Source organism: Crocuta crocuta, unplaced genomic scaffold (genome assembly GCF_008692635.1).
Source record: "Crocuta crocuta isolate KB4526 unplaced genomic scaffold, BGI_CrCroc_1.0 scaffold506, whole genome shotgun sequence".
NCBI classification, from domain to species: Eukaryota; Metazoa; Chordata; class Mammalia; order Carnivora; family Hyaenidae; genus Crocuta; species Crocuta crocuta.
In genome coordinates, this window is record NW_027528991.1 from 133,496 (window position 1) to 157,424 (window position 23,929).

The window sequence follows — 23,929 nt, forward strand, 5'->3', positions numbered from 1 at the left end:
AGAGGAGGACGGGAGGAGGACGAGAGGAGGATGGAGGAGGACGGGAGGAGGACGGGAGGAGGACGAGAGGAGGACGGGAGGAGGACGAGAGGAGGACGGGAGGAGGACGAGAGGAGGACGGGAGGAGGACGAGAGGAGGACGGGAGGAGGACGAGAGGAGGACGGGAGGAGGACGAGAGGAGGACGGGAGGAGGACGAGAGGAGGACGGGAGGAGGACGAGAGGAGGACGGGAGGAGGACGAGAGGAGGACGGGAGGAGGACGAGAGGAGGACGGGAGGAGGACGAGAGGAGGACGGGAGGAGGACGAGAGGAGGACGGGAGGAGGACGAGAGGAGGACGGGAGGAGGACGAGAGGAGGACGGGAGGAGGACGAGAGGAGGACGGGAGGAGGACGAGAGGAGGACGGGAGGAGGACGAGAGGAGGACGGGAGGAGGACGAGAGGAGGACGGGAGGAGGACGAGAGGAGGACGGGAGGAGGACGAGAGGAGGACGGGAGGAGGACGAGAGGAGGACGGGAGGAGGACGAGAGGAGGACGGGAGGAGGACGAGAGGAGGACGGGAGGAGGACGAGAGGAGGACGGGAGGAGGACGAGAGGAGGACGGGAGGAGGACGAGAGGAGGACGGGAGGAGGACGAGAGGAGGACGGGAGGAGGACGAGAGGAGGACGGGAGGAGGACGAGAGGAGGACGGGAGGAGGACGAGAGGAGGACGGGAGGAGGACGAGAGGAGGACGGGAGGAGGACGAGAGGAGGACGGGAGGAGGACGAGAGGAGGACGGGAGGAGGACGAGAGGAGGACGGGAGGAGGACGAGAGGAGGACGGGAGGAGGACGAGAGGAGGACGGGAGGAGGACGAGAGGAGGACGGGAGGAGGACGAGAGGAGGACGGGAGGAGGACGAGAGGAGGACGGGAGGAGGACGAGAGGAGGACGGGAGGAGGACGAGAGGAGGACGGGAGGAGGACGAGAGGAGGACGGGAGGAGGACGAGAGGAGGACGGGAGGAGGACGAGAGGAGGACGGGAGGAGGACGAGAGGAGGACGGGAGGAGGACGAGAGGAGGACGGGAGGAGGACGAGAGGAGGACGGGAGGAGGACGAGAGGAGGACGGGAGGAGGACGAGAGGAGGACGGGAGGAGGACGAGAGGAGGACGGGAGGAGGACGAGAGGAGGACGGGAGGAGGACGAGAGGAGGACGGGAGGAGGACGAGAGGAGGACGGGAGGAGGACGAGAGGAGGACGGGAGGAGGACGAGAGGAGGACGGGAGGAGGACGAGAGGAGGACGGGAGGAGGACGAGAGGAGGACGGGAGGAGGACGAGAGGAGGACGGGAGGAGGACGAGAGGAGGACGGGAGGAGGACGAGAGGAGGACGGGAGGAGGACGAGAGGAGGACGGGAGGAGGACGAGAGGAGGACGGGAGGAGGACGAGAGGAGGACGGGAGGAGGACGAGAGGAGGACGGGAGGAGGACGAGAGGAGGACGGGAGGAGGACGAGAGGAGGACGGGAGGAGGACGAGAGGAGGACGGGAGGAGGACGAGAGGAGGACGGGAGGAGGACGAGAGGAGGACGGGAGGAGGACGAGAGGAGGACGGGAGGAGGACGAGAGGAGGACGGGAGGAGGACGAGAGGAGGACGGGAGGAGGACGAGAGGAGGACGGGAGGAGGACGAGAGGAGGACGGGAGGAGGACGAGAGGAGGACGGGAGGAGGACGAGAGGAGGACGGGAGGAGGACGAGAGGAGGACGGGAGGAGGACGAGAGGAGGACGGGAGGAGGACGAGAGGAGGACGGGAGGAGGACGAGAGGAGGACGGGAGGAGGACGAGAGGAGGACGGGAGGAGGACGAGAGGAGGACGGGAGGAGGACGAGAGGAGGACGGGAGGAGGACGAGAGGAGGACGGGAGGAGGACGAGAGGAGGACGGGAGGAGGACGAGAGGAGGACGGGAGGAGGACGAGAGGAGGACGGGAGGAGGACGAGAGGAGGACGGGAGGAGGACGAGAGGAGGACGGGAGGAGGACGAGAGGAGGACGGGAGGAGGACGAGAGGAGGACGGGAGGAGGACGAGAGGAGGACGGGAGGAGGACGAGAGGAGGACGGGAGGAGGACGAGAGGAGGACGGGAGGAGGACGAGAGGAGGACGGGAGGAGGACGAGAGGAGGACGGGAGGAGGACGAGAGGAGGACGGGAGGAGGACGAGAGGAGGACGGGAGGAGGACGAGAGGAGGACGGGAGGAGGACGAGAGGAGGACGGGAGGAGGACGAGAGGAGGACGGGAGGAGGACGAGAGGAGGACGGGAGGAGGACGAGAGGAGGACGGGAGGAGGACGAGAGGAGGACGGGAGGAGGACGAGAGGAGGACGGGAGGAGGACGAGAGGAGGACGGGAGGAGGACGAGAGGAGGACGGGAGGAGGACGAGAGGAGGACGGGAGGAGGACGAGAGGAGGACGGGAGGAGGACGAGAGGAGGACGGGAGGAGGACGAGAGGAGGACGGGAGGAGGACGAGAGGAGGACGGGAGGAGGACGAGAGGAGGACGGGAGGAGGACGAGAGGAGGACGGGAGGAGGACGAGAGGAGGACGGGAGGAGGACGAGAGGAGGACGGGAGGAGGACGAGAGGAGGACGGGAGGAGGACGAGAGGAGGACGGGAGGAGGACGAGAGGAGGACGGGAGGAGGACGAGAGGAGGACGGGAGGAGGACGAGAGGAGGACGGGAGGAGGACGAGAGGAGGACGGGAGGAGGACGAGAGGAGGACGGGAGGAGGACGAGAGGAGGACGGGAGGAGGACGAGAGGAGGACGGGAGGAGGACGAGAGGAGGACGGGAGGAGGACGAGAGGAGGACGGGAGGAGGACGAGAGGAGGACGGGAGGAGGACGAGAGGAGGACGGGAGGAGGACGAGAGGAGGACGGGAGGAGGACGAGAGGAGGACGGGAGGAGGACGAGAGGAGGACGGGAGGAGGACGAGAGGAGGACGGGAGGAGGACGAGAGGAGGACGGGAGGAGGACGAGAGGAGGACGGGAGGAGGACGAGAGGAGGACGGGAGGAGGACGAGAGGAGGACGGGAGGAGGACGAGAGGAGGACGGGAGGAGGACGAGAGGAGGACGGGAGGAGGACGAGAGGAGGACGGGAGGAGGACGAGAGGAGGACGGGAGGAGGACGAGAGGAGGACGGGAGGAGGACGAGAGGAGGACGGGAGGAGGACGAGAGGAGGACGGGAGGAGGACGAGAGGAGGACGGGAGGAGGACGAGAGGAGGACGGGAGGAGGACGAGAGGAGGACGGGAGGAGGACGAGAGGAGGACGGGAGGAGGACGAGAGGAGGACGGGAGGAGGACGAGAGGAGGACGGGAGGAGGACGAGAGGAGGACGGGAGGAGGACGAGAGGAGGACGGGAGGAGGACGAGAGGAGGACGGGAGGAGGACGAGAGGAGGACGGGAGGAGGACGAGAGGAGGACGGGAGGAGGACGAGAGGAGGACGGGAGGAGGACGAGAGGAGGACGGGAGGAGGACGAGAGGAGGACGGGAGGAGGACGAGAGGAGGACGGGAGGAGGACGAGAGGAGGACGGGAGGAGGACGAGAGGAGGACGGGAGGAGGACGAGAGGAGGACGGGAGGAGGACGAGAGGAGGACGGGAGGAGGACGAGAGGAGGACGGGAGGAGGACGAGAGGAGGACGGGAGGAGGACGAGAGGAGGACGGGAGGAGGACGAGAGGAGGACGGGAGGAGGACGAGAGGAGGACGGGAGGAGGACGAGAGGAGGACGGGAGGAGGACGAGAGGAGGACGGGAGGAGGACGAGAGGAGGACGGGAGGAGGACGAGAGGAGGACGGGAGGAGGACGAGAGGAGGACGGGAGGAGGACGAGAGGAGGACGGGAGGAGGACGAGAGGAGGACGGGAGGAGGACGAGAGGAGGACGGGAGGAGGACGAGAGGAGGACGGGAGGAGGACGAGAGGAGGACGGGAGGAGGACGAGAGGAGGACGGGAGGAGGACGAGAGGAGGACGGGAGGAGGACGAGAGGAGGACGGGAGGAGGACGAGAGGAGGACGGGAGGAGGACGAGAGGAGGACGGGAGGAGGACGAGAGGAGGACGGGAGGAGGACGAGAGGAGGACGGGAGGAGGACGAGAGGAGGACGGGAGGAGGACGAGAGGAGGACGGGAGGAGGACGAGAGGAGGACGGGAGGAGGACGAGAGGAGGACGGGAGGAGGACGAGAGGAGGACGGGAGGAGGACGAGAGGAGGACGGGAGGAGGACGAGAGGAGGACGGGAGGAGGACGAGAGGAGGACGGGAGGAGGACGAGAGGAGGACGGGAGGAGGACGAGAGGAGGACGGGAGGAGGACGAGAGGAGGACGGGAGGAGGACGAGAGGAGGACGGGAGGAGGACGAGAGGAGGACGGGAGGAGGACGAGAGGAGGACGGGAGGAGGACGAGAGGAGGACGGGAGGAGGACGAGAGGAGGACGGGAGGAGGACGAGAGGAGGACGGGAGGAGGACGAGAGGAGGACGGGAGGAGGACGAGAGGAGGACGGGAGGAGGACGAGAGGAGGACGGGAGGAGGACGAGAGGAGGACGGGAGGAGGACGAGAGGAGGATGGAGGAGGACGGGAGGAGGACGGGAGGAGGGATGGAGGAGGGAGGGAGGAGGACTATTCACTACTTTGCTAATTTTTATTACAAAACAGTACAATCATGCACAAAATGCCGGGATGCCTCTGCGCTGGCTGTCTAGACACCATAGGAACTAGCTTTCTGCTGTTTTTTTCCTAATGCCTTTTTTAAAAGCATGATCCGTAGCTAACACCCCGCCCAAGTCTCTGCCCCTCACCCCCTTTCCCAGGGGTCTGAAGTTGTCATTTCAAGGAAAACATTGGACAGCTTTGTTGCCGATGATGAAACCAAGACTTCAAGCAAGAATGAGAACTTGGACTACTCATATGCGGCACGGCAGGTTACGCTTTCTCCGTACTGAAGTGCTTGTTCGCCGAGGAACCTGGCAGTGGCTCGGCAAACACGTCTCTGGTCACCCACGAGGAGCAGTTACAAGGCCTGCGCGTCTCAGCTATCTCACCAGTGCTGTCCCAGTGACCAGTGGATGTCACAAAACTGTGCAGAGGGAAACATTTGTTCAAAGGGCAAGACAGGGGGCGCCTGGGGCTCATTTGGCTGAGCGTCTGACTTTAGCTTGGTCATGATCTCACGGTTCGTGGATTCGAGCCCCATATTGGGCTCTGTGCTGACAGCTCGGAGCCTGGAGCCTGTCTTCGGATTCTGTGTCTCGTTCTCTCTCTGACCCTCCCTTGCTCACACTGTCACTCTAAGAAATAAATAAAAACATTTAAAAAAAATTTACAAAGGGCAAGATGGGCCAACGGGCAGTGAGGTAAGAGCAAGCAGCTGCCCACATGTGACTCGTGCTTTCAGACCCTTCCCTGTGCCTGCTGAGTCATGAGGGGGCATGCAAGGAGAATGTCTAGAAATCTCCAGGAGGCTCCTAAGGGCAGCTCCCCTTTCTCTGAAGGCCTCTGAGGAGGGGTCTTCTATTGACCCCAGTGACCACAGATGACTGCAGAGGCGTAAGGGTCTGGTTGTCTGTAATAAAACCAGACATTAAACAGATGTGCAAAAGTGTAAAACAAGGCTACTCTTCTTCTTTTCGGAAGGGGAAGGGGATATAAAAATGCTGGTATATAATTAATATACTATTATTTTTAAATTAATACATATTTAAAACTTCTCATTTAAAATTTTCAATAACGTAAAAAGGAGTCCTCAGTAATTTTTAAATGTGAAGGTGTTTAAAAGCAGAAAGAATGAACTGCTGGATAATGTGGATTTTGGATAAAAAGCCAGTTTCCACGACCATCTAATTCCTGCCCTACACAACTGTCATTGTCCACATGACTGGGAAGGTTTGTGGTACAATGACCCGCGTTTCTTTGTGAGATGAAACCCTGTAGGATCCAAACATGTCAAGAAGTCATTGCTGTGATGTCCACGCCCACGAGCTCAGGATACCGGCCCAAGCTCCCCATGCTGCCAGCCCTCGCAGGCGCTCAGCTGAACCTCTAGAGCCGAGGTAAGCTCTTGAGTCAGCTTCCAGACCCAGAAAGGTCAAATTGTTAGAAGGAAATGTGCAAAAAAAGAACAAAGGAAGAAGGTTTCTGGGATAACACAAGAGTCTGACTCTCTGGTAAACCTTTTCAGAACAAAATAAAACTCCGTAACCCTAATTGGCACCACTCCTTCCTGACCACCTCTCGGCTGCTGCAGGCCTGTCTCCCTGGCACAGCTTCTTCAGGGGCATTTCTCCCTTCCTTGTGGACTCGCGTGTCCCCAAGCACACAGTGGCTGGTCGCCTGCTCTGCTGTCCGGGATATAAGCATGGAGCTAGCTCGAGAAGGCTCCAGGCTTATTTCTACAGCTCAGATTCTCCAAATGTCCCCTCACATGTGACAGGCTTTCATCTTGTTTGGATTGTACGTTAAGGGCTGTGGCTTGAAGCATTCAATTCAATAAACAGATCGGTGGCTTAACTTAATAGACTTTCCTGTATCTGAATGCTACAGGATCTGAGACAAGGGAGTGTGTGTCTCACACCATGTTACAGGAACTCGCAGATCAGAGGCTACCCGGGGCACAGGTGGGCCAAGGCGCCAAGAGGCTGAAGGAGCATCACCAGAGCTCGGCCAGTTCTGCTCCTGGTACTAATTTGTCTTCTACAAAATGGGATGAGAAGACAAAGTGCACAAGCGGCCAGTGAGAAAACCTACAGTCACAACCAAGCCTTCCCGTAAGACGCTCCTTCTCCTAATGCTTCTGTTCAGTTTTACTAAAAGCTATCAATTCAATGGCCCTAATGAGGATACTCCATTTGAGGAATAGGTATATATGGATGTATGTGCTTTAATGGGAAGCTGTGGCCAACATGCCCTTGGAGGTCCCGCAGGGCTGGGTCATACTTGCCCTCAGCTTCAGTCTCCTGGCCGAGGGGTGGCTGGGGAAACACCAGCCCCGCCCCGCTTGGCTGCCGGCACCATGAGGGGTGTCCCATGGGGTCTCCTGACCTCGACCTCCCCAGGCCTTTGAAAGCGGCTTCTGGGGGAAACCACGAAAAGGTGAAGATTGGTTTGTTTTTGAATGGCCGCTTCTTGGCTTTTTTAGTTCGGATGGCTGGCCAAACACAGGTTACAATGAACTTTTACTTTTCATCTAACACTTAGGAGAGCAGCCACGAGCAGAATCAGATGCCTGCACTGGCTTTCCCCACACAATCTTCTCCCTCAGAACCACAAAGGGATGGCAACCAAGGGCTGTCTGCAGGTGGGGAGCACGATGTGCCTGGGCTGCTGGCCTCGAGCAGGGACAACAGGGGCACAGGCCTCAGGCACTGCCAGAGAGCGAAAGGCACGTGGGTGAGCGGTTCTCTAACAACCTAGGACCTTGATGTGCACTCGGCTCAAGGGGAGGTTAAAAGAGTAACTACAACGTTTGCCAGTTATTGGCTGCTTTCATCACTGCTCTCAGGTTTCATGGTCAAGGTGGAGAAGCTAGCCCCCAGTGCTGGAGCCCTTCCTGAAGCTCTACAAACAGCTGCAGGACATCTGGGGGACAAGGAAGAGGCACGTGACAGCTTTCACTAGAGTAACAGGGAGGCCGATGGTGTGACCCACTTGGCATCGAACAAGAGGGGATTACAAACACCAGGGGCCCCCGGCTTCCAGGAGGGGAACAAGCCGGGGTGCCCTGTCTCCACACGGAGCAGCGACTCTCCAAGCACAGGGGTCCGGGTCCCTCTTTCTGAGGGTTGGCAGCTCAGTGGTGGCAAAACATCACGGTCGGCGGGGCTGAGAGCCTCCCCTCCCCCCGTCGACAGGGCTGGGGCTGCTCTGAAGGCCCAGCTCCTGCTTTGACGGTGGACAAACACCCACAACACGTTGCACACTGTCTGCTGCAACACCACACGACACAGGAGGCTGCCACACGCCCAACATACGCTTTTTTTCTCTTGCATTTTTTTTTCCTTTTGGTGGATGCTGGTGCTACCGACTTATTTTTCTTCCTAAGTTGTGGCAGGTACCTGAAACAGCTCAAACTTTTAAACACTAAGTTCAACGGTGGGGAAAAAAATGAACATGTCCAATCCTCTGGGTGCTAAACCTCACTAACACCAAGCGGTTAGTGCTTTGGAAATAAATACCTACTTGACAGAGACACCAAAGTGGTCACTGGCCATCATCCTTTCTTTTCCTTTATTTTCAACTACACAACACACGAAGTCATTATTACTGCAGAAATTCATGGATACGGCAGATGTCCCTCTTGAAATCTAGTCCCTTAGAAGACGGCTGACACACGGTCAGCAGTGTGCAGGGGGTGCACCAGACGCCACCGTGGGCTCAGCCGTGCCATGCGCCCTGCAAGTTCAAGGAGGGGGCGCGCTCACAGGGCTCCCGTCGTGGGCACCCTCTGCCCAGCGTCTATGCCTTCCGTGCACAGCAGGTCCCGAGAAGAGGACTCTGGCTGGCCTGTCTCATACAAAGCTCTCTTCCGGGACACGGGGCTGGCTGGCCCCCCGGGAACTGCTGGGGACTGTGGTAACAACACTACTCGATTCATAATCTAGTTTCATTTTATTTATATGACGTGTTGGAATGAAAGCTGCATAAGAAAGCGCTCTGAGCATAAGGTCCGAATGCACGTTTGCACATGTTTAAAGAACACTGGGGTAACAACTGACAGACTGACACAGGAATCACCACTTTCTCCTTCCTCTAAAGGGGGCACAGACTTACACGTGAGCAGGGTGGCACAGAGCCCACAGGAGACCTGGCCTGACTCCTTCCAGCGCCCGAGGCCTTTCCAGCTGTAGAACTTCAACGACAGGGCCAAACGAGTGCCAGGAACAAAGAAGCAGGTCTCCACTGGTCGTGAGCGCAGACTAACCACTGAGAAGTGGCAGAGCCACTTACAGATCAGCATCAGAGCACAAAGGGCAATGGACCGGCCCAGCTACACCGTCCGGACCACTGCCGCAGAACCATGCACATGACGTGGGTCCCCACGTCCCAGTCCCATGTGAGCGCTGCCCGTTCTCAGATGTCACGCCCTTCACACGAGGGCGGTCTGGCCATATTCCCTGAAGAAAAGAGTCATTCCCACTCACCAGCTGAGGGCTCCTGGACCAGGGACTACGTGGCATTCCCGACACGCTGAAACAAGGAACAGAGACCTCAGTGGTGCTGTGAGGCCCACAGTGACCTTTCACAAGGGCCTGCACATCCCAGGCCCCGGGGCCAACGGCTCAGGAAGAAACTTGCTGGAAGTCGCATGTTTCACCCAGGCACAAGGGACTCAAGGGCAGCTCCCGAAGCCTTGCGCTCTGGGGTTGACTCCACCCCCTGGGGAGAGGCGGAGGCCTGTGTTATGCAGATATGCACAGACCAGGCCACACTGAAGCCCTCGCTCACACAGGCATTCGTCGTTTCTCCGTTCTCTCCACAAAGGTCTATGCACTGACAAACCGTCGGAGATGACGGGAGATCCCTGCACTTGGGGCGCCCTCAGCCCCGTCTGCTGCCTGGTTTCCAGAAGCCGTGCCTGCTCTGGTGCCAATGTGAACGGCACAGTGGAGTGGAGTTAAAAACACACACCGTGTCCAGGTCACCTCATTCAACACATCTGTACCGAGTGGCTGTTAATGGGTGAAAATACAGCGTATCTTATTAGATGTCTTGGATGTAGGTAAGTAAGATGCACTGGCTTTATGCTCAATGTCCACGTTTTAAAATGATTCTTTCTCCGACCGTGAGAGGGTTGTCCTGATCCAGCAGGCGGGCATCAGTTGGACCACCTGCAACACAAGCGACGGCATGAGCCTCCCTGACAAGCGCGTCCCGCAAGCCAGCCCATAAGGAGGAGGCACCCAGCGCCTGTGTCCGGCAGGCCCGGCCAGAGCCACTGTGCTGAGAGCGGCTGTGTGTGTGCACCTTACCGGGGGAGGAGACCGTGTTTCACGTGTGTGTCCTGCCTGATTCCAGAATGAGCAGAGGGCACACCCTTACTGAATGGAGAATGGCCACCACTGGTGACTTCCTAACTGTTAACACCAGAGGTCACAGTTTCAGTCACAGACATTTTGTCCTGCTATCACCTACTGAATGCTTACTATGTGCTGACTCACGTGGCCCTCGGTGCTGGCATCGTCCATATTCTGGAGATCATTCCTCCCTCGAAGACACTGGAAACTGTCCACCACTCTCCTTCTGAATGCCGCACCCCAGACCCCAGGGCACTGTGTCACTGGCCTCTCCAGACCCCTGGAGTGGCGCCTGCACAGACCTCCCCACCTTTCCTACGGGTGTGTAGGTGCTGGTGCCCAGGGTCTGTGCCTGCGTCTCTGCTCTGTGCTGAGTGACACTGGCCCTGCCAGATCCGTCTCTGGTCACCCCCAGTGCCTCTGACAAGCACACATCACTGCAGATGCAACACAGCATATGCTCACTGTGGGTGTGCGAGCATACACCGCCTCCCGCTGAGTGGGGGATGACATCACCCCCACTGGGCAGCGAGGGGTGGAGGGGCCAGGTGTGAGACCACAGAGCAGAAGCCAAACTGGTCCTCTTGGCCCCAAGGTCCACCACCGCCAGCACTGACACCTCAGTCACAACGGACCCAAAACTTAGAGCTTGTCTACACTTGCTCTCCTTCCCTTGGACTTCCTAGCCAAGTTAATGGCACTGAAAACTGTGCAAATCAGGGCCCTTTGTACTGCCTCCCTCACCCCACTTACAAATAGTCCCTCAGGACTTCCTCTAGGTCATTCCCTTGGTGTCTCAAGGCAGAGCAGGCAGACTCTCTCTGTGACCAGAGGTAAAAGGGTTCCGTGATCAGGACCTCCCCAAGGATCCCACCGTGAAAGCCTCACCTGGGGCACTGGCTTCCCATTACCTTTCCAATGCCTGACTCTTCAACACAATCTGCCTGGAACAACTACCAGCCATGTGAGAACAAAAGTCTAAAAAAGAGGTGCCTGGGGGGCTCGGCTGGTTGAGCGTCCAACCTCGGCTCAGGTTATGATCTTCTGTTCCGTGGGTTCGAGCCCCGCGTCAGGCTCTGTGCTGACAGCTCAGAGCCAAGAACCTGATTCGGAATCTGTGTCTCACTTTCTGTTGCCCCTCCCCAGCTCATACGGTCTCTCAAAAATAAACATTTAAAATTTTTTTTTTAAATCTAAAATAAAAACAAAGACCAAAACAAACATGGGATGAGAAACTTGGAAGAAGATTTTATGAAGGAAGAAGGAAAAAACGAAGTGAAACAAGACTACTCATGTAATTTACTCAGATGCAAAAGAAATGTGGTCACAAAACAGAAAAGCATGCTATGAAAAAGACATTCTGAGCTCTCAGAATTTAAAAACAGCACAATTGAAGATCAGAAAGAATGGGAGACAAAAGTTGATGTAATCTCCCACAAAGTGGAGCAAAAAGACAAATATATATATATATCTTGGGATAAATATATATATATATCTTGGGAATATACTGTCTAACCTCTGAGACAAATAACAGAGAGCACAGAAAACAAAGTAAGTACATCATGGAAGAAATTGGAAGAAAGTTCCAGATCTGAAAGATGAGGACCGGCTTCTCGTTGCCATCTGCGAGGCGGCCAGCCAGGTGTGTTGGAGATAGGAAGCCTGCTGGCTCAGCTGGCTTTTGTGGCATTCCCCACCACACTCCACGTGGGCGCTCTCCTGGAGGCCAGGTGCTCAGAGGCTGGGGGGCCGTGGGGACAGTAGCCACGCCTGAGGTTGTTTCCAGGACTTGCCCCGCCAACCTCCTCGGGGGTGCAGCCTGTCTGCAGAGCTGTCAGGTAAGGAGCCATTTCTCTGCTGATGGACACTGGGGTTATTCCCATCTGTCGACTGCTGTGGATAATGATGTTATGAACATCATGGCTGCACCATTTTACATCCCCACCAGCAGTGCACGGGGTCAGGTTTCTCCACATCCTTGTCAATATCTAACATTTTGTTTAGTAGTACCATTCTAGTAGGTATGAAGTGGTACCTTGTGGTGTTGACTTATTTCCTGTAACTAATGATGCGGAGCATCTCATGAGCTTCCTGGCCATTTATGTATTTTCTTTATAGAAAAGTCTATTCACACCTGGGTGGCTCAGTTGGTTAAGCGTGCGACTTTAGTTCAGGTCATGGTGTCGCAGTTCGGGGGTTCAAGCCCCACATTGGCTTGCTGCTGTCAGTACAGAGCCTGCTAGGGATCCTCTGTCCCTCACTCTCTGCCCTTCCCCTGCTCATGTGCTCTCTCTCTCTCCAAACTAAATTTCATTAAAAAAAAAAAAATCTATTCAAGCCCTGCTATCTTTTTGCTGTCAAGTTATGGAGATTTTATACATGTACATATTTTGGATATTAACCTCTTATCAGAAACATAATTGATAAATATTTTCTTTTAATACACTGTCTTTTCACTTTATTAATATTTATTTTTGAGAGAGACAGACAGAGGGTGAGTGGGGGAGGGGCAGAGAGAGAGAGGGAGACACAGAATCCAAAGCAGGCTCCAGGCACTGAGCTGTCAGCACGGAGCCCGAAGCAGGGATCAAATCCATGCACGATGAGACGATCTGAGCCAACAATGGTCACTCAACCAAGTGAGCCATCCAGGTGCCCCTTCACTGTTTTAAATATTATCCTTTATTGTACCAAAATTTTTAATTCTGATAAAGCCTAATTTATCAATTTTTTATTTTGTTGCCTATGCTTTTGGTGTCATACTGAGGAGGTCTTTGCCAAAGCCAATGCCATGAAGATTTTCTCAATGCTTTATTTAAGGAGTTTTAGGGGCGCCTGGGTGGCTTAGGCAGTTAAACATCCAACTCTTGATTTTGGTTCAGGTCATGATCTCATGGTTTGTGGGATCAGCCCTGCATCAGGCTCTGCTCTGACAGTGCAGAGCCTACTTGGGGTTCTCTCTCCCTCTCTCTGCCCCTCCCTGGTGCTCTCTCTCTCCAAATTAATAAACATTAAAAATTTTTTTTTAAATTAAGAGTTTTAAATTGTAGCCCTTGAATCTAGGTCTTTGGCCCATATTGAGTTGATTTTGGTATATGGTGTGAGGTAAGTGGTCCAATTTCATTCTTTTGCATGGGATATCCAATTTTCCTACACTATTAAATACTTAGAATAAATAAATGAATAAACAAACAAATGAATACACAAACTGCTTTCTTAATTTCCTTTCCTGATTACTCACTGCTGTTGTGTAGAGACACAATAGATTTTTGTCTGTTGACTTATTAAATTCTGCAGCTTTGCTGAATTTATTAGCTCTGGTAGCTTTCCTGTGGAGTGTTTGGGATTTTCTATATATAAGTTCATGACATGTATGGCTACAGACAGCTTTACGTCTTCTTTTTCATTTCGGATGCCTTTTATTTTTTTCTTATCTAACTGCTCTAGCTAGAATGCCAGTACAAGGCTGAATAGTAGTGGTGAAAGTGGGCACCTTGTTCCTGATCTTAAGGGGGACGCTTCTTATCTTCCACCATTGAATATGACATTAGCTATGGGTTTTTCATAAATACCATTTATCATGTTGAGGAATTTTACTTCTATTCCCAGTCTTCTGGGAGTTTTCATTATTTATCTATTTTGATTTAAATTTTTTTTTCATGTTTGTTTATTTTTGAGAAAAAGAGTGCACCCAGGGGAGGGAGGGGGAGAGAGAGAGAGGCAGAGAGTTCGAAGCAGGCTCCGTGCTGTCAGTGCAAAGCCTGATGTGGGGTTTGAACTCATGAACCATGAGATCATGAGCTGAACTGAAGTAAGATGCTCAATCAACTGAGTCACACAGGCACCTCTGAGAGTTTTTGCCATGAAAGGATGTTGGATTTTGTCAAATGTCTTTTTTACTGCAGTGACTGAGAGGTCATGTGACTGCCCCCTTTGTTCTAATGCTGTGGTATATTACACCTATTTTCTTATGTTGAATAACCCTTTCATTACTGGACTAAATCCCACTTAGTCACAGTGAATAATCTTTTTCGTATTCTATCAGATTCAATTTATTAATATTTTATTGATGATTTTTGCATTTATTATTTGCAAACTACATTGGTTTATAATTTTCTTTTCTTGTGACGTTCTTATCTGGCTTAGGTATCAGGGAAATTCTGGTCTTATTGAGTAAGTTAAGTATTTGGACTTAAATGAATTTTTTTTTTGGAGAGTTTGAGAAGGATTAGTTCTTCTTTAAATGTTTGGTAGAATTCATAGAGAAGCAATCTGGTCCAGGACTTTTCTTTGTTGGAGGTTTCTAATTACTGATTCAATTGTGTTACTTGTTGTAAGTCTATTGAGATTTTCTATTTTTTTCTTGAGTCCGTTTAGGTAATTTATAAGTTTTAAGGAATTTTGCCCTTTTTTTTCTAGACTAGCATAAAAATTTTCATACCATGCTCTTAAAATCCTTTTAATCTTTGTCAAGTCAGTTGCAATGTCCTCACTTCCATTTCTGATTTTATTTCTATCTTCTCTTTTTATCTAACTAAAGTTTCTCAAATTCTCTACTGTTTTAAATAACCAATTCTGGATTTCATTGATTTTCTCTACCGTTTTTCTATTCTGTATTTTGTAGATCTCCTCTCTAATCTTTATTCTTTCCTTTTGTTAGCCTTGGGTTTTGTTTGCTCTTCTTTTTTAGTTCCTCAAGATGAGATAGTCTATTGACTTGAAATCTTTCTTCTTTTTAATGTAGACATTCATAGCTACAGATTTCCCTCCAAGCACTGCTCTTGGTGCACCCCATGAGTTTAGTATTTTGTGTTTCCATTTTTATTTGTGTCTAAGTATTTTCCAGTTTTCCTTGTGATTTCTTCCCTGATCCACTGGTTGTTTAGTAGTATGCTGTTTAATTTCCAATTTTATGAATTTTCCAGTTTTCCCTCTGTTGTTGATTTCTAACTTCATCTCACTGTGGTCAGAGAAGAGACTTGCTTTGCAGCTAACATAAGGCCTATTCATAAGAGTGTTCCAGATGTCAGTTAGATCCAGTTGGCTTATCATGTTGTCTAATTCTTTTGTTACCTCCCTTACGTTCTGTCCGCTCTTCTATTATTAAAAGTGGAGTATTAAAGTCTCTATTATTGGGGTGTCTGGGTAGCTCAGTCAGTTGAGCGTCCAACTTCGGCTCAGGTCATGATCTCTCAGTCTGTGAGTTCGAGCCCTGCATCAGGCTCTGTGCTGAGAGCTCAGAGCCTGGAGCCTGCTTCGGATTCTGTGTCTCCCTCTCTGACCCTTCCCCGCTCATGCTCTGTCTCTGTCTCGAAAATAAATACACACTAAAATTTTTTTTAAAAAAATAATAAAGTCTATTATTTCTTTCAATTCTGTCAATTTTTGTTTCATATATTTCGAGTATAATCTGGTAAGCCAACATTTATAACTGTTTTATCTTCCTGGTGTATTGGAACTTTTATTGAACTGTAGGTGACATACAAGGCGTTAGTTTCATGTGTACAATATAGTAATTTGACAAGTTTATTATATATATTACCCTGATATATATATATATATGTATAATACACACACACACACACACACATACTATACCACAAATGTCGCTACCATCTGTCACCACGTATGCTATTACAATACCAGTGACTATATTCCCTATGCTGTGCCTTTCATCTCTGTGACTCATTCATTCCATAATTGGAAGCCTGTAATGTCCACTACCCTTCACCCACTTTGCCCATCCCCCTATCTCCTGCCCTTCTGGCAACCACCAGTTTGTTCTTTGCTTGTGGGTCTCTGGTGTTTTTTTGTTTGTTTTTTTTGTTTTTGGCTCATTTGTTTTTTAGATTTCACTTATGAGTGAAATCTTACTGTATTTGTCTCTTTCTGACTTAATTTCAGTTACCATAATAGTCTAAACGTCCATCCATGTTGTTGCCAATGGAGAGCTCACTTTTTTATGGCTGAGTAATATACCATCGTGTATATGTACTACATCTTCTTTATCCAACCATCTATATGTGGACACCTGGGTTGCTTCCATAATTTAGCTATTGTAAATACTGCAATGAACATGAGGATGTCTATATCTTTTTTAAATAGTGTTTTTGTTTTCTTTGGATAAATACCCAGTAACAGAATTACTGGATATGATATTTCTAATTTTTTAAGGAACCGCTATAGTTTTTTTCCACAGTGGTCGTACCAATTTACATTCCCAACAGTGTACAAGGGTTCTTTTTAATCCATCTTTGTCAACACTTGTTATTTCCTTTGATTTTACCCATTCTAACAGATGTAATGTGATACCTCACTGTGGTTTCTGACTGCATTTCCCTGATGATGAGTGATGCTGAGCATCTTTTCATGTGTCAGCTGGCCATCTGGATGTCTTCTTTGGAAAATGTCTATTCCAGTCCTCTGCCCATTTTTAAATTTTGTTTTTGGTGTTGAGTTATAGAAGTTCTTTATATATTTTGGATATTAACACCTTATCAGATATATTATTTGCAAATATCTTCGATTCAGTAGGTCGTCTTATTGTTTTGTTGATGGTTTCCTTCACTGTACAAAAAGCCTTTTATTTTGGTGTAGTCCCAATTTTTATTTTTGCTTTTATTTCCCTTGCCTAAGGAGACCTATCTAGAAAAATGTTTCTACAGCTGGTGTCAAGGAGATTACTGCCTCGGTTTTCTTCTACAAGTTTTATGGTTTCAGGTCTCAACATTTATGTCTTTAATCAATTTTCAGTTTATTTTTGTGTGTGGTGTAAGAAAGTGGTCCAGTTTCATTCTCTTGCAAGTAGCTGTCCATTTATGGAAGAGACTGTCTTGTTCCCATTGTCTATTCTTGCTTCTTTTGTCATAGCTTAACTGACCATGTAAGTGTGCATTTAAGTCTGGGCTCTCTATTTTGTTCCATTAATCCATGTGTCTATATGTCACGTATACATATTTGACACATATGTGTCAGTACCATACGGTTCTGATTATAGCTTTGTAGTATACCTGGAAATCTGGGACTGTGAAACCTCCAACATTGTTCTTTTTCAGGATTGCTTTGGCTATCCAGGGTCTTTTGGGGTTCCATACAAATTTTAGTACTATTCATGCTAAATATGTAAAAAATACTATTGGTATTTTGATAGGGATTGCACTGATTCTGTAGACTGCTTTGGATAGTATGGACATTATAACAATATTAATTCTTCCAATCCATGACCATGATGTACTATTCCATTTGTTTGTATCTTCTTCAGTTTCTTTCATTAATGTTCTATAGGTTTCAGAGTATAGTCTTTCACCCCCTTCATTAAATCCTTACACATGTGGATATTCAGTTTTCCCAATATCACTTATTGAAGAGACTGTCCTCTCTTCACTGTGTGTTCTTGGAACCACTACTGAAGATTAGTTGACCATACATATGAGGTTCTCTCTTCTGTTCCATTGAGCTATGAGTCTATTTTTATGCAAATACCACATATTTTGATTAGTTTAGCTTTGTAATATAGTTTGAAATCAAGAAATGTGACACCTCTAGCTTTGTTGTTCTTTCTCAAGATTGTTTTGGGTATTTTGTTTTGCGGTATAAAAATTTTAGGATTATTTGTTCCATTTCTGTGAAAAATACCACTGAAATTTTGATAGGGATTGCACTGAACTTGTGGATTGCTTTGGGTAGTGTAGACATTTTAACAATATTAATTATTCCAATCTATGAACACAAAATATCTTTGCATTTATTTGTGTGTCTTCAATTTCTTTCATCAGTGTTTTGTACTTTTCATTATACAGATCTTTCACCTCCTTGGTTAAATATATTTCTAAGTATTTTATTCATTTTAATGCCACCATAATTAGAATTATTTTCTTAATTTATTTTTTGAATACTCTGTTGTTAGTATACAGAAATGCTATATTGACCTTGTGTCCTGCAACTTTGCTGGATTCACTGAAAGTTCTAACAGGTCTTTGGTGAAATCTTTAGGGTATTCTATGAGGTCATGTTATCAAACAGATCTTATTTCCTTGATTTCTTTTTCTTGCCTAATTGTTCTGGCTAGAATTTTTAGTACTATGCTGAATAGAAGTGGTGAGAGTAGGCATCCTGCTCTTAGAGAAAGGCTTCACCATTGTATGATGCTGGCTATGGGCTAGTTGGTCATATATAGCCTTTATTAAGTTGAGGTATGTTCCTTTTAGAATTACTTTATTGAGAGCTTTTATTATGAAAGGGTGACAAATTTTGCAAACATATGAAGAAAATATTAACACAACTGAAGGGAAAAAGAGATAGCAATATAATAATAGCGGAGACTCTAATACCCCACTTTCAACAATGGATATGTCATCCAAACAGCAAACCGATAAAGAAATATTGGACTTGGTGACTCCTTGACCTATTGGTTGTTCTACTGGTTGATCTATTGGTTGACCTATTGATCTACACTTTAGACCAGATGGACCTGACAGACAACTACAATAACAGAATACACACTCTTCTCAAGCATACACAAAATATCCCTCAGAACAGGTCATAGATTAGGCCATAAAACAAGTCTTGAAAATTTAACAAGATCAAAATTATATCAAGTATATTTTCTGACTGCAATGGTGTGGAACTAAAAACCAATAAGAAGAGGAAAATTGGAAAATTCACAGATCTGTGGAAGTTAAACAACACATTCTTGAGCAACCAATAGGTCAAGAAGAAATCAAAAGGTATCTTGAGACAAACAAAAACAGAAATACAATATACAAAAACTAATGGGACACAAAACTAATAGGATGCAACCAAAGCAGTTCTAAGAGGGATATTTATAGCAATAAATACTTACATTAGAAAAAAGAAACATCTCAATTCAACAGCCTAACTTTACACCTCAAGGAACTAGAAAAAGAACATACTAAGCCCAAAGACAGCAGAATGAAAAACAAAGATTAAAAGAAAAATAATAAATGGGACAAGAAGGACAATAAAAAAGATGAACAAAACTAAACTGGTCTTTTGAAAAGATAAACTTGACAAACCTTTAGACAAGAGAAAAAGATCACTCAAGGATAAATGACAACTGATAATACAGACGTGACTACTATGAACAATTATACACCAACAGCCAGGCAACCTGGAAGAAATGGATGAATTCCTAGAAACACAACCTATGAAGACTGAATCATGATGAGACAGATGATCTGAACAGACCAATAAATGAGAAAAGAGATTGAATCAGTAATTAAAAACCTCCTAACAAATGAAAGTCCAGGAACAGATGGCTTCACTGGTGAATTCTACCAAAGATTTAAAGAAGAAGTAATGCCAATCTTTCTCAGACTCTTCCAAAAAACTGAAAGAGAAGGAAAACTTCCAAACTCATTTTACGAAGCCAGCATACCTGATATCAAAACCAGACAAGGCACTATAAGAAAACTATAGGCCAAAAGCCCTGATAAACAAGCATGCAAAAATCCTCAACAAAATACCAGCAAACCAAATTCAACAGCATATTAAAATAATCATATGCTTTGATCAATGATATTTATCCCTTGGACACAAGGCATGTTCAACGTATGCAAAACAATCAACATGATACACCACATTAAAAGCATGAAGAAAAAAAATCATATGATCATCTCAATTGATGTAGAAATAGCATTTGACAAAATCCGACATTCTTTTCCTTCACAAAGATCCCAATGTATCGGATGGTGAAATGTCTTCCAAATAATGAAAAAAATGTGAAATTATATTTATGAGTGATAAATATTTTATTTTCATTTTTAAATTGATATATGGGCATTTCATCAGAAGACTGGGCTGCAGAGGTAATTAACCTACGTAATGACAATAAGATCACAGAAACTTATTGTACTGACTTTTCAAACATAAGAAAGATTATACCAACTCAGTGGCTTACTTAAGCTTGCTAACTGACCTCAAATACCTTATTGATAAGTTAGAATTCACATATTACAAAGGGGGAGATTGATTTTCATGGAGGTCTACTCCTTTAGTCTAAGGGATGAGAATTTATCTTAGTTATAAAAAATAGCAGCAAAGAAATGAAACTTCTAGAAGCAGCAGTGGTCTCTAATGAGCAGAAATGAAAGAAACAGAATATTAGTATTTAGATAGGAAACACCAGAAGGAAAATGAAAAAAATCTATTTCTAAAACTGGGAAATTAGGTGGTAGGTCCTACAAGACTTGCATGAAAAGTAATTAGATATGCAAATGTGCTTCAGAAGGAATTGCAGGAAGTGGTGAGCATGTTTCAAACATAAAAACGGTAAGTATTAAGCTATCTAGAGACTGTAAATGCTAGCTGGGATTTTTAAGGCAAGACAAAGCCAGGAGTTCTGCATACTTGAGCTGTTTGAGGGAATTCACCCAGCGTAATATACAAACTGGACTCTGACTATCCTTAGGGCTTCTTTGGTCTTTACAGACAGCAGCAGCTGGACACGTCCTCTGGGTAACGTGCACGCGCATCTCTGAGAGGTTCTGGGAACCTTTAGGGCCACGGTGTGTGGTGCAGAACAAGCTACTGACGCAGGGTCTGTCTTCTAACCTCTAATCTCGATTTCTTTCCGTTGTAAGACCCCAAGGGTTGAGCTCAGTACAATTTTGGGCTTAAAATTTCAATTCTTGAATTATCTGAAAATTCTCCTGTGAAACTTGGATGTATCTACGATGGATTAAAAAAAACCTAAAAAAAAAGAGGGGGCGCCTGAGTGGCTCAGTCGGTTAAGCGTCCGACTTTGGCTCAGGTCATGATCTCATGGTTCGTGGGTTCAAGCCCCGTGTCAGTCTCTGTGCTAACAGCTCAGAGTCTGGAGCCTGTCTTCTGTGTCTCCCTCTGTCTCTGTCCCTCTCCTCCTCATGCTGTCTCTATCTCTCTCTCTCAAAAATAAAGAAACATTAAAAAAATAAAATAAAAACAAAACCCCTTCAGTGTTCAGATAGAGCAACAAACGAACCATTCCTTAGTGGCATCGCAGAAGAGGCTTGCTGACACTCAACCACTGCCTCCTCTCACACGCCCGCAGGCCTGCTGCCTGATGGACGCGGGCCCGTCCCACACGACCACGGTCAGGAACTCTGAGCTGGGGCCTGGCAAAAGTAAGATGGAAAGGACAACCCAGTGGGAACAGATCCGTGGGCCACATGCTGTTATGCTTCCCAGGCAGGGCTGGCCCTCCATGCAGAGCAGGGTCTCCCGCCGGGCAGGCGAGAAGGAGATTGTTACTTCTTTCTCTGTATTTATAATTAGAAAGCAATTCTGGAAATATTATACAACCACAGGGCATCATGTCTCCAATCCTTACCATCTGGTGTTAAGTTAAAAAAAGCAAGACATAGTAAGATTCCAACTCATTAAAAAAAAAAAAAAATCAACCATGCCGCAAAGACACAGATGAAGAAAGTAGGGTGAAGGTGTTAACAACCGTTTGGGGCCACAGGCTCAGGCACAATCTCTGAGAATAAGTCAATAGGGAGCTTCTTTGTATGATACAAGGGAGAAGTCACTGAAAAGGATGTCCTTCCTTTTCGTGAAAAGCTGGGTCTAGACCTCCCGCAGGACAAGGCTGCAGTGCGGCTCTCAGGGCTTCACTCTCGGGAAGGGCGCACCCCCAGGGCTCTAGCCCCATCTCAGAATTTGACATCGGAATTGTTTTAAAGTTTAGTGACTGACATGAAAGATTTAGGTTACAAAGGCAGACGCTTGACTTCCATCTTTGATGAGATGGATTTATTCTGAGGATGGAAGTGGTGTACTTACCCGGAGGAGGATGAGTATCTTCTCCAATGGTCAGGCTCATACTGTCTATTTCCTGCACCAAACAGACATGCAAACCAAAGCTAAGTTAATTTACGTTTCTCCAAATTCAAAACGTGAAAACTGCGCATTTCTAAGTATGTATAAAAACCTGCTGAGTTGTACTTGGAGGACACAACTTTCCTCTCTTCCCCGAGGTTGCCACTGTGATGGAAAGTCTGTTGCACACACTTTCCATCAGAGTAGGAAGCAATTAATTAAGAGGTGGTTCTGCTGGTAGACGGAGCGGTGTCCTACCACCTGCACTGAATCTAGACGGTCTCTGCTGCCAATGACACTGGGAAAGGGACTTCGTATGCAGATGGCTTACAGAGGACACTTTGCCAAGGACAGAAAAAGCAACGTGTGGCTCTACAGCTGAGTGCAGAGACCCCCTTGCCAGGGCAGCTGGCTGCCTCTTGCCTTCCTGCCGGGGGAGAGCTAGAGGCCAGCCTGCCGTTGGAAAAGGTAGTTGTTTTCACATTCAGAAAATTACACTTTTCCTACAAAGCTGTCCATGCTTCTGCTTGACTGATGACGCCCACACCTCTGCCCTCTCCCGCTGAGGGCGGCCTTCGTCACCCCTACAAGTGTGAGGCTGGCAGGGGCTCTGACAGAGGGCTGGGTGGAGGAGAAGGTCACAGCAAGGCCAGGATGAGCGTTCCAGGCCCCACCTTGTTATCACAGATGGTCAGAGGCGGTTTTACAACAGCCCTGGCCTCCTACAGAATTACCACCGAGAAGTGAAAATCTGAAGAAATCACAGGCAAATGTGCTTTGCTACTGACTGTGGAATTTAACACATTTCTCACCAACAGTAAGGAAGACATTAAAATGTTCTCACTTTAGCTGCTTTGATGCTCCCCAGTGCAAGGAGGAGGCCGGGCGGGGATTCACAGGTCTGGGAGCAAATGTTCCCAGGGACTCTGGTACCCCAGAAGGGCCCACAGCTCCATGTCTGAGGCCCCTGCCCGGCCGCGTGGGCAGGCTCCCCGCTCATCCATTGCGCCAGGCAGGCACTGGCCCCGGAATCTTCCCAACTGTCTCTCAGTAACTCAACATGCTCATTCTGAGGCGCTTCTAATTTTTCACTAAAACAAAGAATTCTGTCTACTATAACCCTGTCCAGGCAGTACTGACAACTTTCTTCTTAGGCTACTCACATATCTCTAAAAAATACTAAACTAGGAGTTCAAGGGTAGAAAAAAACCAGCAAAATGTGTGGGGGCCCAGTAAAGAGGATGTAATTCTATCACAGTAATTAAAGGTGAACAAGGGGATAACCAGTCCTAACAAATGAAAGATTTCACACGTGTGTGTGAACATAGATTTTGTACAGAAACACCTGAAATTAGAAAACGTGTTGGTACCACCAGGAACATTTTTGTGAACATTTGTCCATGTGAGGCAAAATGCAAATGAAACACAGTGTCCGTGCCCCGCAGGAGTCTTTCAGTTCCTCACGCCCCCAGGCCCAAGTTCTTTTTTGTTTTTAATTTCTTTCAGTGCAGTTGACACGTGGTGTTCCGCTAGTTCGGGTGGGCACCGGGCAGCTCAGCAAATCTGCGCGTGCCGCTGTGCCCACTGCGGGCGTCCCTGCCACCTGCCAGCGACTGAGCTCTGGAAGCCGGATCTCCAACCCTGAATTCTGCAGTCTGACCCTAACGTAGCACTCACCACCGCAGTCTGCCTTTGACCCGAGGTCTCCAGGACACGTTTTCCAGCCCCAAACCCTCACGTACCACCACCTCCAGACTCTGGTGTCGCCACCAAGGTCCTGTCCCCCGAGGAGGGACTGGCTTCAAACCAGGGCACCTCTGAAGCAGCTTCAGGCTCTGGCCGGTGAGGTCATTAGGGTTTCCTTGCTTCAACAGGACTGGGAAGGAAGAGGTAAAGCATGCTTCTCTAGGCCCAGCACCCAGTCTGACAAGCACCCCCAAGAGTTCCGAATGTTCCCTGAAATGCAAGCCGGTCACGTCGGTGGGGGGATTACACCGGGAGCGAGAAGCCCTTTCTGTGTGGCCTTCACACCAGGCAGACCCGGAAGCTCTGTGCCCTG

The 23,929-nt window shown here is 48.9% G+C and overlaps 1 protein-coding gene across 6 annotated transcripts in view; it reads right to left on the minus strand.

Annotated features, from left to right (window-relative positions):
* Nucleotides 1-8,625: 8,625 nt before the first annotated feature.
* Nucleotides 8,626-23,929, minus strand: part of FAM120B (family with sequence similarity 120 member B) — an 82,806-nt gene continuing 67,502 nt past the window's right edge. For 2 of the 6 annotated variants that reach the window (XM_077757400.1, XM_077757399.1), the window contains 2 exons: nucleotides 21,835-21,886; nucleotides 9,770-9,864 (listed from right to left, as the gene is read on the minus strand). In XM_077757400.1, the coding sequence (XP_077613526.1) occupies nucleotides 9,852-9,864; nucleotides 21,835-21,886 (65 nt within the window). In that variant the 3' untranslated portion in view covers nucleotides 9,770-9,851. Of the gene's footprint in view, nucleotides 9,865-19,847; nucleotides 21,165-21,834; nucleotides 21,887-23,612; nucleotides 23,747-23,929 lie in introns of those variants that run through there. The other 4 variants (XM_077757398.1, XM_077757397.1, XM_077757396.1 and 1 more) reach the window with 3 other exon arrangements.